The sequence below is a fragment of the Sciurus vulgaris genome (assembly GCF_902686455.1).
Source record: "Sciurus vulgaris genome assembly, chromosome: 11".
Lineage (NCBI taxonomy): Eukaryota > Metazoa > Chordata > Mammalia > Rodentia > Sciuridae > Sciurus > Sciurus vulgaris.
This window is the reverse complement of record NC_136472.1, coordinates 64,216,423-64,238,986: the sequence shown is the minus strand read 5'-3', so window position 1 is coordinate 64,238,986 and position 22,564 is coordinate 64,216,423. Positions and strand designations below refer to the sequence as shown.

Below are 22,564 nucleotides of genomic sequence, written 5' to 3'. Positions count from 1 at the left end.
TCCAGAACTGAATCCAAAAGAATGTTTTTCTACCTTGAGATAGAACAGAATTCCAAACAACAAACATTTTACAAGCAACATTTCACTGAGTAGCTTGTTTAAGGCAATGGCTGAAGCTCTCAAGGTTCTGCTTTAAGTTTTTATTGAGAAAGGTCACATATGCCATAAGCCAGGGGTATCAGGAATGCCTGTATGTGAAAGGCCCCTCACTATGCCCTGATGTGAGCTAGGCTGCACATCTTGGGGCATCTTTTCTTTCCACTGATTCCTCCTGTCAGTCATTAAAAATCCATTCTCCCTCAGAGTTCGGTCCTGGAACCCTTGCTTTCACCTCTTGCTTTCATCTCTCTCTCCCCACTGCCTGAGTGATCTCAGTTGTTCCCACATCCCATCCATCATCTATATGCCAGTGACTACCAAATCAGGATCACCAGGCCTTGCTGTGCAATGGTGTCTACCCTCAAATAGCTTTCAAAACTCTTTCCTCCTGAAGGAAGTACTGTATAGAGGGTAAAGAGGGGTGGGAGGGGTGGGGGGAAGGGAAAAAATAACAGAATGAATCAAACAAAAAAAAAAAAAAAAACTCTTTCCTCCTAATTCACTCCTAGTCCAGACTTTCCAATTCTATTAAAATCACTACTTTACAACAACATTATAGTGGAGAAATTTACTTCCTTTTTTCCCTTTCCATTACATCTTCTTCTTTTAAAATTTATAATATTAATTTTGGTACATGTGTACATACATGAATTTGTGTGTGAGTGTGTGTGTGTGTGTGTGTGTGTGTGTGTTCAAAATATGTCAGATCTCCTTATGAAAGAGATATGGTAAAATTAAACCATCAATTCAATACTCATTATTATTATCCTGGTCTCCCTGTTTCAATAGATTGCCTTTGATATGGACACTGTGTTTGAGATATGGCTCATGCTTATCTCCTTTCTTCATTCCTATCTTTGTTCTTTAGTTCAAATCTGTATCCCTCTTACATAGAAAACACGCCAGTTGGTGTCCTTACTGATAGCGCCCTCTCTCTCTCTCTCTCTCTCTCTCTCTTAAATCCATCACATACAACAATTTAATTCCCTGAAAGGGGAACAATGGTCAGGTCATTCTACTGTTTAAATGTTTAATAGATCCATGTTCATCGCTGAACTGGTTATTAAATATCCTTAGCATCCAAAGCTTTTCACAGTATGGTCCCAACCCCCAACCAGTTTATCTTCCACTAGTCTCTTCCATATGTACTTGCTCTTTCCCAAAAGGATGTTCACAGTTCCCTGAATGTGCTCTGAGCTATTCTGACTCAATTTCTTGCTCAGTTGTTCTACCCAAATTACTCTTGCACTTTCCAAGGTTCCTTCCATCTTCCAATTACCATCTCAGTTTATTTCAAAGGCTGCCTGTTTCCTATGGGGTATGAACCAAACACAAAATGGGATATCAGATCCTCAGTCATCCGTCTAGATATGCATCTCTAGTCATATTTCTTTTTATTCACTCACAGGTAGTATTTCCCTTAGATTCCAACATGAAGGAACCCTGCCTTATCCCCGCTTCTTAGAGCTATTTTGAGATACTTCCTACTGTACCCCATGGGCCAAAGAATATATGAGGACAAAGGAATCTGCTCACCCAAAGCCAGTGCTATCCAACCCTTCTAGACACCTTGCAGGTAATCATACCCTACAATTCCTTGTCCAAAAGATTCCAGCTCACTCCACAAGCCTACAGAGCCTCTTTCCCAGATCACGCTTGTAAGGGTGAATCATGCTGCTGATGTTCTGACACCTAGACCTAGGGTTAGCCAAGGGTTTGCTGTTTATAGGGGTGTGAACAGAGCTCATCCTTACTAGCTGGCATGTCCCAAACTATCAGCCATGGGGCAGGGTTAGAAATAGTTTCCCTCACACCACTGTGTTCCAGCCTAGAACTCTAAGAATTCCAAGGAGTGCTTTCCAGAGCCTTATAAAGGTAACTTTGTTAAGGAGGGAGAACAGAACATATTTTACTAGTCTGTTGTATTGGTCTTTAACTTTTAAATATTTTCAGCATATATAGATTCATGGGCCTCCTTTTTTTGTTTTTGTTTTGTTGGTTTGTTTTTGTGCTGGAGATTGAGCCTAGGGGTATTTAACCACTGAGCCACATTCCTTGCCCCTTTTGTTTATTTTTATTTTATTTATTTATTTATTTATTTATTTATTTTTTATTTTGAGGCAGGGTCTCACTAAGTTTATTCCTTCTCTAAGTTGCTGATGCTGGCTTCAAACTCATAAACCTCCTGCTTCAGCCTCTCGGGTTGCTGGAATTACAGGCCTGGGCCACCCAGCCCAGCTCCATTTGTTATTCTTGCCTGAGACCCAGCCAATGTCAAACACATGCTTACTCCTAGGAAGACTGCTCTTAACCACACCACATATTTGTAGTTTTTTAATGCTTGGTCTTTCTCACACCTCAGTAACTATGCATAGGGCATTGCCCTCTGTCTACAATGCCTGAGAGTCTCCTTGTACTTCAGAAGCATCCTTCAAGAGAATAAAAGGTAAAAATTGACACCATTGTCTGGAAGTACTAGCTAATACATGCAGAGAAAAGAAAGGAATGAAAGAGACTATTATACAGAAATGAGCAAGGAAATTCACATTTTTTTCATATTATATGAATGTGTATTTGAAAACCCAGGACAATCAACTAAAGAAACAATTTTTAAATTATAAGAAACTATAATAAGAAAGGTAGCTATACATTTTATTTATAAAAATCAGTAGCTTTCCTATATATAACACTTAGACCACAACATGAAAAAAAAATAAGATTTCATTTTCAGTAGTGACAAAAAGATAAAAGATCTATGAATATACTTTAAAGAAATATATAGGGTATATATATCTATAAAGTTTAAAGAAAAGATTAAAATTCTGTTTAGGAAAATCTTTAATAAATGAAATATATACCTTACTTATAGGAAATAAAATTCTTTTTTATTGTGAAGCTGTCAATCATTCCCAAATTAATATTTTAAGTCAATTAAATAGCAGTTCAAATGCAAATGGTATTTTTTTAGAATTTAATAAAATAATGCTCAAGTTCATATGGAAAATTATACATGTGAGAATAACCCTATCAAATATTGATGAACATAACTATTGTATTCAAAAGTCTGGTCCTTGTTCTAGACGAGACTACAAAAAATTGACTCAAGTACTTAAGGATATTTTAGCATACAATAAGGCTAGAATTTTAAATCAATAGAATAGGCAGGAAAATTATTTTACCAATAAGTTGCATAAAGACACCTGACTAACTATTTGGAAAAATAAATATAAAGAGTAGATTACCTCATTGCTTACATCGAAGTTAAATTCCAATGAATCTATTGATGTAGGACATAGGTGGGAGAGACTGAATATGGATGGTAATTCAAAATCTAGAATGAAACAAGAGATAATTTTTAATAATATGAAATTGAGAAAAATGTTTATCTACCATGTCACAGAGATCAGAATTCAAAAAGGAAGACATTTGACAACGACTCATTTAAAACTTACTGCCTAGCACAAAGAAAAACTGCCATACCAACATAAAGTTCAAATGAAAACTGAAAAACTATAATATGCAAATCAAAGTGTTGATTTAACTTGTCGCTCACCATCAAGAGAGAAAAATGAACATACACATTTTGACCCAAACTCCACAAACAATAGTTATCTTCTTTCCATATACATGCGTGTGGATGTTTATTCCAGCTTTATTTAAAATAGAAAAATACATATATATATACAAACACTTAAATGTCCAATAAAAGGGAATACATTAATAAGTTATGACATAGCTATGAATGTCATGGATTTATACAAGTTGCTTTGGAAATACTAGCAAAGTATGGTTCCATTTATGTAGGAAAAATGTGTGGGGTGTGTGTGTGTGTGTGTGTGTGTGTGTGTGTGTAATCTATATCAAATCTTTTAGGATATAAAAGGAACTGTTGACATTGGACACCGTTTAAGAAATTATATTGGAGGTAGTATGGAGAACACTGGAGGATTTTGTTTGTTTATTTTCAGGTTTTCATTTCTTTGATTTATATGCCCCTGAACTATGTGAAATTTTTACCAAGTGACTGTATTGCATTCATAATTTAAAATATCCAGGATAATACTGAACATAATTCAGTGTTGCCTCTTTAAAAACTACTTCTCCTATACACACACACACACACACACACACACACACACTCCCAGTAGACAAGTGGAATTAGGGGATTTCTCTCTTCATAGGATTATCCACTCTAAATGCAACTAGTTATTTACATATGTATTTTTCCTACCAGCCTGTGAGCTCATAAGAGACAGACATGTTTTATTCATTTTTATGTCACCTTCATTTAGGAAAGCTTCTGACACATTATAGATGGGCAATATGTTTGGTAGGTGGACAAGAATTGAATGAAGCTATTCCTGTTTCCACCATCCCCATTCAATCTCCTTCTATGTCCTATATCATGGTGTACATCTCTGATCGTACTCAGTTCACTCCCCTTTGTGAAATAAGACTCCATGAGAACAAAGATAATGTGGTACCCAATCTCCACCCAGCACCAAGCATGCTACCCTGTCCCAAGTGGGACCCAGAAACACACATTTATTGAATGGAACTGAAAGTATTTCCACTGTTAACATGAAAATAGAGCCTGTTCTAGAAAAAGCATGCTCCCAAATCCATGAGGAAATCAGCTCAAACATTCTGAGTGTGTTTTAGCAAAATAAAGTTCCATGACTAGGGACAACCTTTAATTCTCAGGAATATAAGATCTATTTTTTATCATCTGGTACTACAGCAAAAACAAAAGGAACTTTTGTTTTTAAGTGTCTATTTTTAATTCATTTTTTTCACAATAGGCAAGAGAACAAAATGGCAAGAAGCAATCGAACCACAGTGACAGAATTTGTTCTCATGGGATTCACAGACCGACCTGAGCTTCAGTTCCCCCTCTTTTTGATGTTCCTGGTTATCTATCTCATCACCTTGGTGGGAAACCTTGGCCTGATTCTGCTCATCAAGTCGGATTCGCGCCTCCACACCCCCATGTACTATTTCCTCAGTCACCTGGCATTCATTGATCTTTGTTATTCATCTTCCATTGGACCCAAGATGCTACAGAATTTATTGGTGAAGAAAAAAATTATTTCCTTTTCTGGCTGTTTTGCTCAGCTGTACTTCTCCAGTGCTTTTGCCACTACTGAATGCTTCCTCTTGGCTGCAATGGCCTATGACCGCTACATGGCTATCTGCAACCCTCTGATTTACACAGCCATCATGACACAGCGGGTCTGCAAGGAGTTGGTGATAGGAGTCTATACCTACGGCTTCCTGAACTCCGTGATACAGACGGTCCTGACTTTCCAGTTATCTTTCTGTGACTCCAACATGATCCTCCACTTCTACTGTGCTGACCCGCCTCTCCTGGCCCTCTCCTGCTCTGACACCCACAACAAAGAGAAGCAGCTCCTGATCTTCTCTGCAGTGAATCTCACTGGATCCCTCCTGACGGTTCTCATCTCCTATATCTGCATCCTCTTCTCCATTTTAAAAATCCAGTCTTCCGAGGGCAAGTGCAAAGCATTTTCCACCTGTGCCTCCCACCTCACTGTGGTCACCATCTTCTATGGAACACTGTTTTTCATGTACCTGCAGCAACCCAAAGCAGGGAATTCGTGGAAATACAACAAAGTAATCTCTGTGTTTTGTAGTCTTGTGATTCCCATGCTTAACCCTCTGATCTACAGCCTGAGGAACACGGAAGTAAAAAACACTCTGAAAAAAATGTTAGAAGGCAAAGAATCATAGTGAGCAAGTTATCAGAATGCAGCATTCTGCAAGTATGACATCCTGATGGTATAACCAATATGATTGAAAGTCAATCCAATCAATCATCATGAACTAATCAGAATTACTTTACAAGCTTCCATGTCCAAAATTGTCCTTTGTCTATTGAAAATGAAGTGGCTACTACCAATTTGACAACAATATAAGCTCTCAATTTTAAAAGATTCACAAAAGCAACATTCTGGGTGACTGTACATTAATAAACATGGGTATAAAACTCATACCAAAAAAAAAAAAAACTGCTATTAGAAACATTTTCTAGCTTAAAGCAGGTTATATTGTACCAACTTATTTGTTAGTCTTAAAAAGCATTTCTTCATAGTATATTGGCCAGGTGGTGGATACATTTCAAAATCAGCTCACATAAAGTGTATTTAATCCAAATATAATTGAAAATTACAAGCTTTAAGTAAACAAAAAAATAGTATTGTAGCAATAAGAGAAAAGAAAAATTGTAGTTCAGTTATATGTGGGGTTTGTTTAGGAAAAAAAGTTTAATTAGAAGAGGTAAAAGAAAGGGCTTAGGGTAATTTCAAAGATGTTAAAAGTAGTCTTTTATTCGGCAGTCAGGGTTTAATTTTTCTAGTCTCTGCAAAGTACAGCTAAAGTTATTTTTTTCTTTTGTAGACAGCAGGGAAAAGTAAGGAGAAAAAGGAAAAGAGGGGAGTTTCCTAAGTAACCAGGTTAGGGTAGCCATGTCTGAGAAATAATTTGAATGACCTGGAGAAATGTATTAGTTTTGCAGCACTTTCCATGTTCTTTACTTCTATTTCCAGAAATCTCATATTCCAATTCCTTGGAGATAAACCTATATAAGTTCTTGTCATTTATGGGAATAGGTGAAAGAACAAAACTTCTTTAATTTTGTTTTTATTTAGGAAAGAATATGAGCACTCCATGGTTTTTCTATGTCTCAATTCTAACATTCTTTTCAAAACAACTCTAAAGACACATGAATTGCACAAACCACTGTTTCCCCTAGACAGTTTTCGGAGGTGATTATTATTATGTGATTTTATGAGTGGTCAAGAAAATTTTTCACCAAATGATTACAAGTAAATTTAAAATTAGTTGAGAAACTAAGGGGTCTCTGTTGTCCCCAAGTTACCCCTTCAGATGATAAGATGGGATCTCTGTTTTATTGTTGCTTGTGATTGAGTAATTAAGGGAAAAAAAAGTATTTAAATATTTAAAAATTTCTTTTACTTAGTTCAGAAAGCTTATCTGAAGAATCGAGTTACAAGTTGTATTCCCATTCACGTGGGGATGAAGTGTTGGCTCTAATTAAAAAGAAAAATACGGGCTGGGCTGGGGAGATAGCTCAGCTGGTAGAGTGCTTGCCTCGCAAGCACAAGGCCCTGAGTCCTATCCCCAGGACCGCAAAAAAAAAAAAAAAAAAAAAAAAAAAAAAAAGAAAGAAAGAAAAATACTAGCAGGATAAAGGAACAGAGTGAGGAAAAGTAAGTAGCAAATCCATTAGACAGGAGAGGTTGCAGAAGGAATGAGCAAGAGGGGAATAAGCCAAGTGGATCAGGAATGCTGAAGGATAAGAGCCTGGTGCTAGTCCATGAGCTTCTGGAGGCTAAGCAGGATGTCTTCTGCACTTGGCACCCCAGCACCTACCACAGTTCCTGGCAGAGAAGGAACACATCATAGCTGTTTGCCGAGTTGGATTTAACTCTTCTGTATTCATTCCCGATCCCACTGGATGGATGGACATGGCGCCCAATGATGGCTGGTTCTGTGGTTGGAAAGTAATAGAGAAAAGGGAATTACTGGAGTTATGACAAGAAGTCTGTTTTCTAGTATCCCCCCACCAAAGCTATTATCTGTAAGGCAGGAAGTCACAAAAAGGCAACAATGCAACCTGACCAGGGAAAGGGATGCATTTGGGAAGCTGATAATTAGGAAGATGGTGGGAGCTGGATGTGTTAATGGACCGCAACAGGCAAAGGACCTTTGCCATAGAAAAAGGTGACTAATGGAGATAAAGAAGATGAGCAGGTACCAACACTTGGATGGAAAACTGTGATTTTAATCAAAAGCCACATTTATTTCTCAATTCTTAAACTATTTCTGAGTTTGAGAAATTCAAACTATTTAAAGAGAGAAAAAAGACCCTACTACATATCATATTTTAATACATGCCTCTCCACAAATTAATTATATTCATGATTTCAAAGGAATATTTGGAATAAAGTTTTCAATTCTTTAGTTTTCTTTTTTTTTCAGAGAAAACTGAAGAAGATAAGTCCTGAAGCCTCTCCATGAGGTTTTCCAGCTGTTGAATTTGTGTACTTTACTTAACATACTTCCCTGATTCTCCTGGAAAACAAAACATAAAGTTAAGAATATTGTATTTATAGATTGTAAAGTGTATAAATCCATATTTTCCTGAATTTCCCAAAGACCTTAAAAGCGAAGAATAAAGTGTGGGGAAAGATATGAATCAGTTAACTTTTGAGCTTCTCTTTTCCCTTCTCATTGAGACTCCTTAGTCTTAGATATTTATCTCCCTGACTCTAGCCTTATAAAGAAAGTTCTTAGGTCAAGAATTCTCCAACTAATAATCTACATTTTTTCAAAGTATGTAAAGCATTACATACATACATAATATTAAAATGACAATATTTATGCCATAAAAGAAAACATGATTATGCACCTTTATCTGCTTATAATGTGAGGCTCTTTGACTTAATACACATAACAATTAAACTAATTCCTAAACCCTAAATATTTTCTGAATATATATAAATGCTACCAAAATAATGGAAGATTTACTAAATTTTAAGAATGCAATATTTCACTGAAAGTGAAAATAAATCTTCGATCATATATAAGTAAAATGCAAATTCACGTTCCTCATAGTGATCCTAAACATTAATTTTATTTACCAGTTTTCACCATGTAGGTACTTTTCACTAAGAAATCTAATATGTAAATGAAATACGTGATATATGCATATGTATACACTGATTTGTCCACAAAATGCTGAATTTTTCAATCAGTGTAGATTTAAATTTCTTATTTCTCCTCAATTAGTATTCTGTCGGGACTGGAAAACAAGCCAAAAACATTTCATTATTACATTGATCATAAAAAGGAAACATGAAAGAACCAACAACTTTTCCATTTTCCTTCACATTATTTGATGCAGAAGAATTAGAGACACTTAAACATTTTAAAATCTCAGATGTAAGCCCTACATTTTCAACTCTGCCCTGAATGAATAGTTCTGGCATTGTTTGATGAGAAGGTAGAAAAAGAAAGTGTTAATCCCATTCTAAAGAGTGGCTCTGCCTGCAATTAAGTGGTCCATCCACCAGAGATAAGAAGCCTCTGATGTCAGAACTTAGGAAGTTTAAGCTCCTGGGAAAGTGACAGGTGTAGCCTACTCTTCCAACCAGGTTGCTGTGAAAATATAAACATTTTATACCTAACTAGAATTTCCACCTCTGACAAGATAGGGAAGATTGAGATCATTATTTTTAAAGAGACAAATAAGGATCTCTTTGGCCTTTGAAGCAGTTTGACTATCCTAACAGTTTCCAGAAAGTTTTATTCTATGGTCCGAAAAATAAATGTGTTATCCCCACAAGCTACTTTTCTTGTGTGGAGGTGTTGACCACTCTGGCACCCGGACACCTAACAACCAGCAGCTTGTTCCTTGCTACAGTGATAACTGTTTCCTGACTTCATTAGACGTGGTGTGAGGAGAAGGGATGGACATGAACCCAGCAGGCTCAAGAGCTCTCCAGCCCTCCTGTGGCTCACCTCAACTAGGGCTGCTACCTGACTACAGGTCTCCCAGACCTGGGCAGGAGTAGGGAGAGCTCCTGGTTCCATCTCTGGGTTTTCCAAAGAAATTTTTTATCCCATTTTGTGTTCTTTTCTCTTAGAAATAACTTTTACCTTTCTTTATCCCTCTCATCCTATTTCATCTGAAACCTCCTATCATAAATTGTTTTTTACTTCTTTCACCATTTGCCTTAGTGAAACTAGCAACTAGCTTTCTTTAGAAATCTTTTAGATGTCAAGTTTAAATTAATCAATAATAGTAAAGCAATAAATCTAAAGAAAGCTAATTAGTGTTATTTGTATGGAGGAGTAGAAAGTATATCTTTTAAAATTTCTGGATTATCTTTCCCCCTTAGATTTACCACAAGTCACAAATGGGCCCAGAAGTGGCCACAGGTACAAAATAGCAATTCTATCAGTTCTAGTTTAGGATTACTGTTCTCTTCTTTGCTTTAATTAATTGTCAAAACACTACATGGTAAGCTTTTATCCCCTAGCCTACTTATACTTTCCTGTATATAAAATTAAATCTATCAAAAAAGGCTATGCCCATGTGATCAAACCTATAACTGACTCGACAATGCCTATAAATCTACATTTAGGAAGTATAAGAGTACATTAGTAGATACTTGCAGGCCAAGCAAGCAAAGTAATTCGTGCTGGGCCTGCAAATGTGAATGGTCTAGGAAGTGGATATTTTTCTTACCAAAAACAAACAAACAACAACAACAACAAAAAACAAGTACCTTTGGTAAAGAAGGCCACTGGAAGAACAGTAATGTGGGAGAGAGGGGATTGGACAGGGAAATTCAAGGCCATCAGTTACGTGACTTGTCCCATCTGAGACTTACCTTCTTCATATGGAAAGTGAGAAAAATAATATCTCACAGTTAGCATAAGGACAAAATAGTATAGAGGATGCTAAACTATAATGCAGACATTATACAAAGCTTTCACTTTTAATAACCAAACTCTGTCACTTCTAACTACTGTTCAACTTTTAGAATCTTTGATTCAAAGCTACTAATTGGAAAACCTTGCCTGAAAAATGTTTTTACATCTATTTTTATGATAAAATGTGAAAGTTGCACGTCTCCAATAACAGAATTCCTTCATCTCATCTGCAAGTCTGGAAAACCTTAGTACAGCCATTTCCAACTTACAGAGGCACCAACCCCAGAGTCAGGGACTTGGAACATGGACAGTGTCTCTTGGAAACAAAGCTGTCTTCTGAGCTCATAATAAATCCATAATAAACCTTTACTGACCTTTCTCTGACCCTGAACCACCCAGCGCATGTGCTGAATTGGCTGTGAGGAATTCCTCCGCCAGTGACTTCTGCAGCTGTGAAGGGCAGCATTCTACTTCCCAGGTTTGTGACTGCTCCGAGCGTCTGCTGATCTCTCCTGAGCCTTTGAAAGAGCAATTCAAAGTGAGCCCTGGGATGGAGGCCAGGGTGTTTTGTGGGGCAGTGTTGGAGGGCACTTCCTCTTGCTCCTCTTCATGGCCTCTGCTTGGACTAGCACTAAGCTGAGAAAGGAAGTTGAGTTCCACAAATGCCTCTTCCTCCTTGCCTTTTCCCTCTAGTGTTCTCTACCTCCCTCCAGCAGGTATGCTAGAATGGAAATTCCTTGTCCTCTCTAATCTAGGAGGAGGGTGATCAGGAGCCTGAGATGTAGGAACCCAAAACTCATCAGGAGTAGAGAAAAAAAGGTATGAGAGGAACAGGAAGACACTGATGCACCAGGCTGACCCTACCTGGAGGGTTGCCGTTTTACTGCTCCAAGAAGAGAATAAAATCCTTTATATGTTGATAAATCATGCAGAAAAATGCAGTGCTGCCTTTTAAATGAGGAGATGCCTAACAAAAAGTTAACCAAATCTTGCTCTGCCTGCACTCTCCTGCTTCCTGGTTCTCTCTCTCTCTCTCTCTCTCTCTCTCTCTCTCTCTCTCTCTCTCTCTCTCTCTCTCTCTCTCTCTCTCTCCCCCTCCCACCTCCATAGATATTACCACAAAGATACTCTATTGGGACCACAAACCCAAATTTTTAATAACCAAAATGGTCATCATCTTCTATTTCACAGTCCACTTCTGCTTCCCCATTTTTGTACATGGCACTTTCTACCAGTCACCTGGTTCAAAAAACAAGCATAGTCACCTTGACCTCTCCTTATGACTTTCATATTTCAGAGAGAAGACAAGATTTATCCACTATTCATCTGTGCATTAATGTGGGGGGATCTACTTGCATTAATCCCCTTCCTTTCCATTACTTTTACCACCCTTATTACTTTGCACCTGGACCTCCCCCCGCAGTGTCTGCTTCTAATCTCCCCATGTCAAAGATCCTTAGTCGACACATATATACATGATAGAGTATATGATAATATTAGCATTTTGCACCAGTGGGGGAGAGAAATGGATTTATCAATAAATTAGAGCAGTAAATTCAAGCATAAACACAATTCTATATCTTATACTTTTTATCAAATCAAATTCAAGACTGATTCAATCTTAATGTAATAAGTGAAATCTTAAAAGTACTTGAAGACAATATAGGTGAATATTCACTAACCTTGGAATAAGAAAAACCTCTCCAGAAATAATCAAGGCCAGAAACTGCAAATAAAAAATGACAGATTTAATTCTTCAAGTTTTTAATAACTTCAAGTTTCTATTACAATATTCAGTAAACACAAATATCAAATGAAAAAATACCCACGATGTTTATGACAGAAATAGACAAAAAAGAAGATAAAGCAATGAAAGGAGAAGTAAAACATATGAATAGACAATGCACAACAAGAAATATAAATTACCTAAAATGTGCAAAAAGATGTTGAATCTCATTAGTAATCAAGGAAGTACAAATTATGCAATAGTGCAATCACTTTTCATTTTTCAGACTGGTAAAAAAAATGTAAATATTAATAACCAGCATGACAGCATAGGGAAAGAAGAAGCACACTTATCGATTGCTTTGGGGACTGTAAATTAGTATAAAATTTTCCAGAGGGTAATTTAACAGTAGTCACCAAAAGTTTTAAAATTAAACATGTTTTGATTCAGTGATTTCCTTCAAAAGAAATTATTTGATGAAATTACCACAATAAATTCACAAATGTTTATGTATTTATTAATTTATTGTAATAATTTTATAACATTAAAAAATCAGTAGCAACATAAACATACCAATGAAGGATTAGTTAAATTAATTAAGAAATTTATTCATTTATGATCATCATATATAATGCACCAGTCAAAATGATAATTTAGACATTTTATTTTCATAAAAATGTTCATATTTGTATGTTTCAAATTATACATATGATATTTTATTTTTTAATACATATGTGAAATATTATTAGATACACAGATTGCTGATAGTGGTTCATATTGGTTATTTCTAGATGATAAGATCTCAGGTGCTTTTAACTGATACCTTTATTTAGAAATAAACAAACAAAAACTAAGAGACCAATTCCATTGAAGAAAGAGTCTTAAATCCTCAGGCAAGAGTCTACCCTAATTTATTAACTTTAAATTTCCTTCCCAATCCCAGTACCAAGCCTAGAGCCAGGACCCAAGTTAAAAAGATGCAACCACGACCTGGGTGTACAGAGAGTGGGTAATGATAGTGGAAAGAGGGAGAGAAAGAGACCTTAGAGGAGTCAGTGAAGATGCTGGAGTTTCAGATCTGTCTGAATGGGAAGCCATAAAAAGAAAAAAGGTTTATCAGAAAGATTCTGGGTCTTTACACACCCAATACAGAGTTTTTAACACAACAGTTGTTCTATTTTTTTAATGGAGATTGTACTTCCATATGATCCTTATCATGATCAGTTGTATCCATGCTCCACCAAAAGTATTTCTTGTGGGCTGGGGTTGTAGCTCAGTGGTAATGTGTCTGCCTAGCACATGTGAGGCACTGGTTCGATCCTCAGCACCACATAAAAATAAATAAAATAAAGGCATTGTGTCCATCTACATCTAAAAAAAATTTTTTTTTTAAATATTTTCTGGAGATTCCAGATAAGAGAGCAGTTTGTGCAATAAAGGAAACATCAAAAAGAGGATCAAGTGACCTCTTTTACCCACTAAGTAGCTAAGTTTCTGGGCAAGTCACTTCACCTTTTCCTCTGCCTGAAAGTCCTCTTGTTCTGCACAGGGACTTGAATGCCATTTTTTCAGAGAGGGCTTCCCTGACTTTAAAACTTCAAGAAAAAGAAACTATGTCCTCCTGTTTTTATTTCTCTGATTGTCAGAATCCAGTTGGTGCCTAGGAAATCACAGATCTCTGACTTTCCTGTCTGGGCTTGCCACTGACATTTAATTCCTTTATCATGATTTTAACTTAGCTGACATAAGGAATCCATAAAGGAATCTGCTTGGAATATCCCAAGAAAACTGCAAAAGAGCTGGGGTCTTCAGCCCTGCACTTACTGTGCACGGTGCCTTCCCACTCTTCAGGCACTGTGCTAAGCACTTGGTATACTTGGTTCTATCTCATGTCATCATCACGAGATCAGATGTCATTTTGATTACTCATAACACAGATAAACAAAGTGACACTTATAGAGAATTAAGTGATATATCCTGAATGACATAGTGTGCAAATGGTGGAGGCCAGATTCAAACTTGGGAAAAATTGGCAGGGGATTGCTCAATTGCTTTTATCTACTGAGCTGCAGACACTGCTCCAAAACCTAAGGTCAGCCTGAGTGGTTTTGCAACTTTATTCACTCAAACTTTTCACTTTCTTTCATATACAGACTATGGATTTCAAGTCATCACATCACACACTTGAATATATACTTTGTCATTTAAATTTTCTTAAGAAAAGAAGGAATGAGAAATACAGTGACCTGGGTGGCATCACTGGGTGAGTGGGGGCTGAATCTAGCACAAAATCCCCATGGTTCTTGCTGAACATCTAAATGATGGGGCTGGTGTGGCTGTCAACCCGCTTCTCTGGAGCAGTATAGTGGACTGCAGCCTATTGTACTTATGCCCACAGGGACTGAACTGCCTCCCAGCTGTTCTTACCATGAGAAAGCCCAGAGCTAGGCTGACTAGGGGCCCTGTCAACAGAGCTGGCCTGGTGTCAGCCTATTCTCAGTGGTTATCACAGCACAGCAGAGCTTGTCACACTTAGTCTGCCATCTGCACCAGAAGCCTAGCTTGCTTTTGTCCAGAGTGTTCTCAAGTACATAAATACAATATGGAATTGAATAAAGCATCTCTGATAACTTCCTGCAGCCTTTATATATTCTCTCCAAAGAACACACACTGAGGTTCAATAGGACAAGTGGAAACTGGTGAATAATTTGCATCAAAGTAGATGTCTGGAGCCTTGCATTTCCTTTTATTTCTATATTCTCTATATTCTTAAGCTACAGGATCAAATTGCTGTCATGATTCAAAAAGCACCTAGAGTGAACCCAATTTTTTTGACAGCTTAAATCCCATTTGAACTTTTCAATTTGTAGTGAAAACCAATTTTTGAGGTGTGATACACGAGGACCTAATAATTACGAAAATTCTGATATATGAATAAAAGAAAAGAAAGGAGCAGCCTCTAAATCTAAAACCTTGCAAATATTTGGTTGGTTAGCAAAGGAGCAACAAATAATTCACAGGCCCCTATGATATACATCATGACTAGGAAGAAAAAATTTAAGACCCTTGAAAGCATTTTCTTTAAAAAAAAATGCTCCAAGTTATAATACCTGAACAAACTTTGCAGAAGTCAAGTGTATTATAATAAAAATATTGATTTAAGGCTCAAGTTAATCTAAACAGTCAGATATGCTACATATTTCTGATGAATGAGTCTTGTTTTTTTTTAACTTCCTTAAGTTAAATTTAATATCTGTGAGTTATAATTTTCAAATAACCTTTAAAAAAATACCTGAGGCACTAGAGCTAGAATCCACTTACTTGTCATCTCGAATGTCGTTACCAGGTTCACACTATGGCATAAATGGGGGGAGTTTGTTGATTCTGAGTTTTAAATAACTTGAGAAAATGGGTTCTTGCAACTTTCCCCTGGGATTTAATACTAATCCTGTTATTGAGAAAATTATGAGGATATTATTAGGAAAGTTATAGCACTTGTGCCCCTTGAAAAACACGAGCACTTGCAGCCACATGAAGTGCAGTCTTCCAGCCTTTTTAAACTCTGCCTAAATATCTGCTCTCCGTAAATAGTTTTATTTGTGTATCTTTCTTAGTCATAAAAACGGTGTCAGCCTGAAGGGACAAATCCTGCAGAAATAACACAAAAGAGAAAATGAGGCCAGGCATAAAGGAAAGTTCCCTCTCCCTGCCTTACAGGCCTTCTTCACTACAGCCACTGCCTTTTTGGAGAGGGATGCTTGTTCATCTGTCATACCCACTGGAATGAAAGTTCCTTGAGGACAGGAGATGTGCCCTCATCATCTCTGGATGACCCACCTCTCTTTTGCTGGCCTTCAATTGGTCCTCCATTCACACAGTGCAGTCTTGGTCCATATAGAACAGTATGCAGGCAGCTTGGTGCTCCAGAAACTAAGCTTGTTTAGAAGGAGAATGAGTCAGCAAAGGAAGCCGGAAGGAGAGAAGAGGCCACAGGTAGCAGTGCCACAGAAATTATCCACGGGAGAGGGGCCCATGGGTCCAAACCCAATATCCGTCCCTCCTGATTTGAGGAATGGACACATCAAAATCCCCCCACCAGTTAGCACTTAACATCACATCATAGCAAAACTCACCCACCCTGATTCCAGGCTCAGTAGCTACAGTGGGGAGGGGTGTCCAGGTCACTTGAACTTAGATTTCTAATTTTTCTTATTGTAATTGGCTAATCTGGCATCGGCATCTGGTCATATCCATTAATCTCCTGTAAGCTTTGCCAGGACAACTCAGAATGCCTGAATCAGATCACTTCTGGGGTCAAACTGAGAGCCTCTATGTGTGGAGGATGGAGGACCAGGTCTTAGATGGTAGCACATTCACACGCTAGCCCCCTTTGGATGATCCGCCTATCCCAAAAGCATTCTCTCTCACACTTCCCTCAGCTCAGGGTTGGATGACAAATAGATACAGCTCAGTTAAACTTGATCTGACTACAAGATTCTCACAATCTATCAAGCCAAAAAGGAGGGAATATATCCTGTGTGCCATGATACAATATTATTTTATTCTCTTATGAATCCAATTTCCTCTTTTTCTTCATATTATCCATCATTTTGCTGAAGCATTTCCTCAAACAACTCCCTTGAATGTAATGAGAAATAAGTGTTCCGGGTTCCTGGATGTCTTAAAATAACTTTATTCTAACTTCACTCTAGATTGATAGTTTGAGGTGAAATAAAATTTTAGGTTGAAAATCGTTTTATCCTCAGAAATGTCAAAACAGTAGTCTATGAATTTCCAGCAACCAGTGTTCCATTTTGATCCTTGTTTTTCTTAAGAGATATGTTTGGGGATTTTTTTCAACCTTTCTATAAAATCTCAGGATTGCTTTTTTTATCCTTTGTGTGCTGAATATTACAATGTTGTTGCAAAAGTCTGTTTTTAATCTAAAAAGCATTTCAGCCAGGCATGCTGGTGCCCTGGGAAGGCCAAAACAGGAGGATTACTAGTTCAAAAACTGGCAGGGAAACATAAACAGACCCTGTCTAAATAAATAAATGAATAAGGAGCCATTTCAATCTGAAAATCCTTTCTTATCATCAGGGATTTTCCTGTATAATTTGTTTATTAGTTTTTCTTCTTTTCTCTGTTAACTTCCAAGAGTTCATGCAGTCAGGCATGGTGGTGCAGGCCTGTGATCCCAATGACTCAGGAAGCTGAGGCGAGAGAATCAAACGTTCTAGGCCAGCCTCAGCAGTTTGAGGAGACCTTAAGCAATTTAGCAAGACCCTGTCTCAAAATAAAAATAAAACGGACTGGGGATGTGTCTCAGTGGTTTAATGCCCCTGGATTCAATCCCCAGAACCAAAAATATAAAATAAAAGAGTGAACTGCTATTCTCCAATTTTGTTTTGTTTGTGTTTTTTTATTGTTCTTTTTTGTTTAGCAGTGTTCACGCACACTAGGCACTAGACAAGTTAGTCAAGTGCTCTACCTCTGAGCCGCATCCCCAGTCTCCCCTTTCTTACTTTTTTTTTTTTTTCTTGGTAACAGGGCTTGAACCCAGGGTTACTTAACCACAGAGTCACATCCCCAGCCCTTTTTATTTTGAGACAGTGTCTCACTAAGTTGCTTAGGGTCTTGCTAAATTGTTGAGACTGGCTTTAAAGTTGCCCTCCTCTTATCTCAGCATCCCAAGTCACTAGAATTACAGGAATATGCCACCTGCCCAGCCATATTATGAATTTTTAGATCACTTTTATTCTTTCTTGCTTACAGTCATTTCATCTCAGCTATCATCTCTTCACTAAGATTTTTTTTCTTTTTGTCTTATATGTATTATTTTGCTTAGCATATGTTTGACTGTTTTATGGAGAAAAGCATGTTGTTACCCAGATGTTATTTTCTTGTCAAAAAAATTAGTATTTAAGTTACTTTATCTTCAATAATTAGTATTACCAGGTACCTGTACCAACCAAAACTTTGACTGTGCCCATCTACCTGTGAGCCATACTTCCTTTGAAAACCCCTAAACACAACTGAGCAAGAAATGAGGTTAAGTAAGTTTGCAATAATAATAGTGGCAGCTAATAAATAAATTTTTAAATTTTTAAAACATTGTTACCATAAAAAAAGAATTTAAAAAATAGAGGCAACCACATACATTTGAAGTGCACTATTAGAAACCAGTGGGAAATATAGAACTTTATGTACCTCATCTTCTCAGAGATCTGTCAGTGGAGTATAAAAAAAAAAAATAGTTAAGCTTAAATAGAGCTGATATAAATAGGTCAACAGTATTAAACCTTTTTGAGCAGGAAAACTCTATTTTTACAACAAAATTTTCACACAGAATTCCAATAAGGAAAAAAGAAAACAAAGACAATACTTAAAATATTTCTGCAATAAACATAAAAATCCAACAAATTGTATCTGAAACTTACACCTCCTCTTACCCCCTACTAAGGTGATCATATTAAAGAAGGGGAAAACCAAATAGGAAATATGTTAATCTTAAAATTTAAGCACAAAAATTCATTCTCAAAATGTAAGAAACAAGAAAGGATATTACCATGATCACAGCCATCAACCAATACAGTTCAGGGGAGGCTATCACCAAAGATGAGAAACAAATAGCAACTTTCTTCATTATCTATTATGAAGTATAACGAATAATTCAAGATTATTACTTTAAAATTACTAAATTTAAAAGATAAATAATAGACTTCCAAAATCTTACTTCCCAGAGATAACAAGTATTGAAGCTTCCATGTATTTTCCTCATTTTTAAATTTTTCTGAATTACACTAATATGTACATTGTAAGACTATAGATTCTAACAATACACAGGGAAAAAAATAAAAATCCTTCTTACTCCTACCTACCATTACTTACCCTATATATGCATTCACTATTTTATGTGCATACTTCCAAAACTCTTCTGCATCTTATACATAATATGCAAACACACTATTTCCTAATTGTATTCAATCTAATATGATCTATAAATATGTATATATGCATATGTACATGCTATATATACAAACACACGCGAATACATGCACATGCATTTTAGAAATACATTTGTCTGACTTGTTTTTTTTTTTTTTTCACTTAAACTTCAATCAGAACCATTTTTAATCCTGGATTAGAGAAGGCCAGCTGAATGTACCCAGACAGCTAGCCCCTGCAAGTCTCCCCACAGTGGAAGAGCTTCCCTTAAAGGCCTTCCTGTAGAGACCACAGAACACATCCTTTGGTTCTAAGAGGGAACAAAAAAAAAGACTAGTCCAGACTTTTATCCTCTCAACAATCAGTTAAGTCACAGTCCTCTCATATCTTCTTCACATGTCACTGGGGTATAAAAAGAAGTATGAAAGTCATTTTTACCATATTTCTTAAAAGATAAATAGTATTGTTTCTTAGGCCAAGGCAAGAAGGTGGAAAGAAAGACTAAGGTAATTCCAATTACACAAGCCATACCATATAGCATGAAGTACCATAATTTAGTTCATCATTTGCCTGTTATATTTCATTTTGCTTTATTTTGAGATGCATCTTGCTAAGTTGTCCAGGTTGGCCTCAAATTTGTGATCCTCCTGCCTCAGTCTTCCTAGTAACCGGGATGATAGGCGTGCACCACCATACCTGGCTTCATTTGTGTATTGACAGACAATTTTTTCTTCACAAATATTGCTGCAGGACACAGCTGTAAAGAGAATGCTGCTGGGAAAAGACTCCTAAAAAGTAGAATTGATTGGTCATAAAGCATATGCAATTTTGTTTTTATATAGTTTCATATTCTAATTCTAAAAATAAAATATGCACATGCTTTAAAAACTTCTAAAAGTACAACAGAGAGTAGAAAATAGAAAAGCAATAATATTATTCTCATCTTTCTATCAGCCAACACAAAAACTCTGACATTTACGATTTTCTTGATTTACCCTAGCTGTTGTCTCCCAGCTATGAAAAATAAAAAGTCAGGGCATTTATATATGATCCTTCTTCTCCCACATCAAAGTCAGAGTTTATTCTTAAGAACTCTCTGAATAATATAAAGGATATGATATTATAGTGAAAGGTTATATAAATGCTCAGTCAACCATATAAAAATAGATGCATATCAAGGCTTAGCATTTTATAACTAACTTCAGACAAAAGGGGCAGAAAATGGATTTTGCTATATTCCACAGACAGGAAAGTAAAGAACAGGCTTGATTAGCAATCAGAATGGAATTAAATCTATACATAGCAATATGGAAGCTAGAAAATAGTAAATGAGTAATTCAAAATTCTTCTTAAAAATAATTAATTTGTGGTATACATATATTTGTATATATATTATATATATATAAATATATGATGGAATATTACTCAACTCTAAAGAAGAATGAAATTATGGCATCTGCTGGTAAATGGATAGAGGTGGAGAATATCATGCTAAGCAAAATAAACCAAACCCAAAAACCCAAAAGCCAAATGTTTTCTGATATGCAGATGCTAAGTCACAATAAGGGGGCAGCACTAGGGAGGAATAGAGTTACTTTATATTAGGTAGAGGGGAGTGAAGGGAAAGGAAGAGGTATGAGGTAGGAAGGATAACAGAGTGAAACAGACATTATTACCTCATGTACATATATGACTACATGACGGAAGTGATCCTACAATATGTACAATCAGAAAAATGTGAGATTACACTCCATTTATATATGATCTATCATGCTCAACTAATTAGAACAAATGAAAGATAAATAATAATAATAATAATAATAATTTCCAGTCAGTTGTGGTGGCACATGCCTATACTCCCAGCAACTAAGGAGACTGATACAGGAGAATCACAAGCTCAAGACCAGCCTGGGAAATTCAGTGAGACCCTGTCTCAAAATAAAAAGTACAAAGGGCTGGGGGAGCTCAGTGGTACAGCAGCCCTGGGTTTCACCCCAATTATCACAAAAAACATTTTTAAGTTTAAGATTTCCAATTTAAAATTTCGTAACTAGCTAAGGGCCAAGATAGAGTGCAAAGATTTAAACAGCCAATACCTGGAAATTTTTACCTTCTATATATTCTTTCTCAGGAAGCCACTTGAAAAATGCCTTTCATCAAAATGAAGGAGTAAAGCAATAAAGATATAAGATACAAGAAACCTGAAATCTAATATAAAGGAGAGACATTCCCAAGAAAAGGCACCAACAAACAAGCATGGGAGCGCATCTGAAACCCCCCCCCCAAGGGGCCGCTCCAAAATAATAAAATCCATAGAATACCTGATGTGAGATAAAGTCTTCTGAGAATTTTTAGACAGCCAGAGAAGAATTTGGAGACTGAAAAGAAGTTTAGTTTTCTACAGTTAACTATAGAAAAAAGAGAAAGCTCTTCCGTTAACTTGACTCAAGTGAGAAAATAATCATATTTCACCATACCTTTCAGTTCTGCATTATATAAGCAGTTAATTAATAGTTAAGGACTAAATGTTGATCTAATCTATATTAAAAGCAGCAATATTAGGAGTCTGAAGTAACAGAAAATGATAGAGACACAGGGAAGACAGGTAAATACTCATTTCCTAATAGGAAGTGAACGGACAGTACTTAAAATAGAAAAATCAATAAATATGAATGGAAGTTCAATTTTTAAAGGTATGATGATAATTACCAAACTTTCCAACTAAAATAATTAAAAATGGTTAGTTGGAGGTTTGGATTATAGTTTGGTGAGTGATCAAGCTCTTGCCTAGCATGCACAAGGCCATGATTTAATCCCAAGCACCACCAAATAAAAAAAAAAAAAAAAAAAAAAAATAGGTCCCGGCAGAGGAAGGAGAAAATTTAGGAGAAAGGAGACTAAGTTCGTTGATTTTTTTTAACTTTTAAAATAAATTATTCTTTTAGAAGTACAGTTTTAACTTTGATTAAAAACATGAATTTTTAATACAATGAGATTCATAATGATTCCACTCACAATAACAAATACATTATCACAAAAAATATGCAAAATGTATGTGAAAACACGCAAGCAAAGAAACCATACAACTTTACAGAGAAACATAAGGATTTGAATAAATGGAAAAGACATACATACCATGTACTATAATGAGAAAGCTCAGTATTACAAATATAACTCTCACCTATTTTTCTTAGACATGAAAATATTTTTTCATTAAAATTCTAATGACATTTCAATAAATAATATCAAGATAACTGGATAGCTATATGCACAAGAATGATCATGGACCTCTCTACTTTGAACCACATA

General features: G+C 36.3%; 1 protein-coding gene across 1 annotated transcript; it reads left to right on the top strand.

The window, feature by feature from the left end:
- The first annotated feature begins 2,510 nt into the window (after positions 1-2,510).
- On the top strand, positions 2,511-6,075 carry LOC306640984 (olfactory receptor 8U9-like). Its single transcript, XM_079105757.1, has 2 exons — positions 2,511-2,545; positions 4,902-6,075. Exon 2 carries the CDS (start codon positions 4,915-4,917, stop codon positions 5,848-5,850), a length of 936 nt encoding a protein of 311 aa, XP_078961883.1. The 5' UTR covers positions 2,511-2,545; positions 4,902-4,914; the 3' UTR covers positions 5,851-6,075.
- Positions 6,076-22,564: the final 16,489 nt, after the last annotated feature.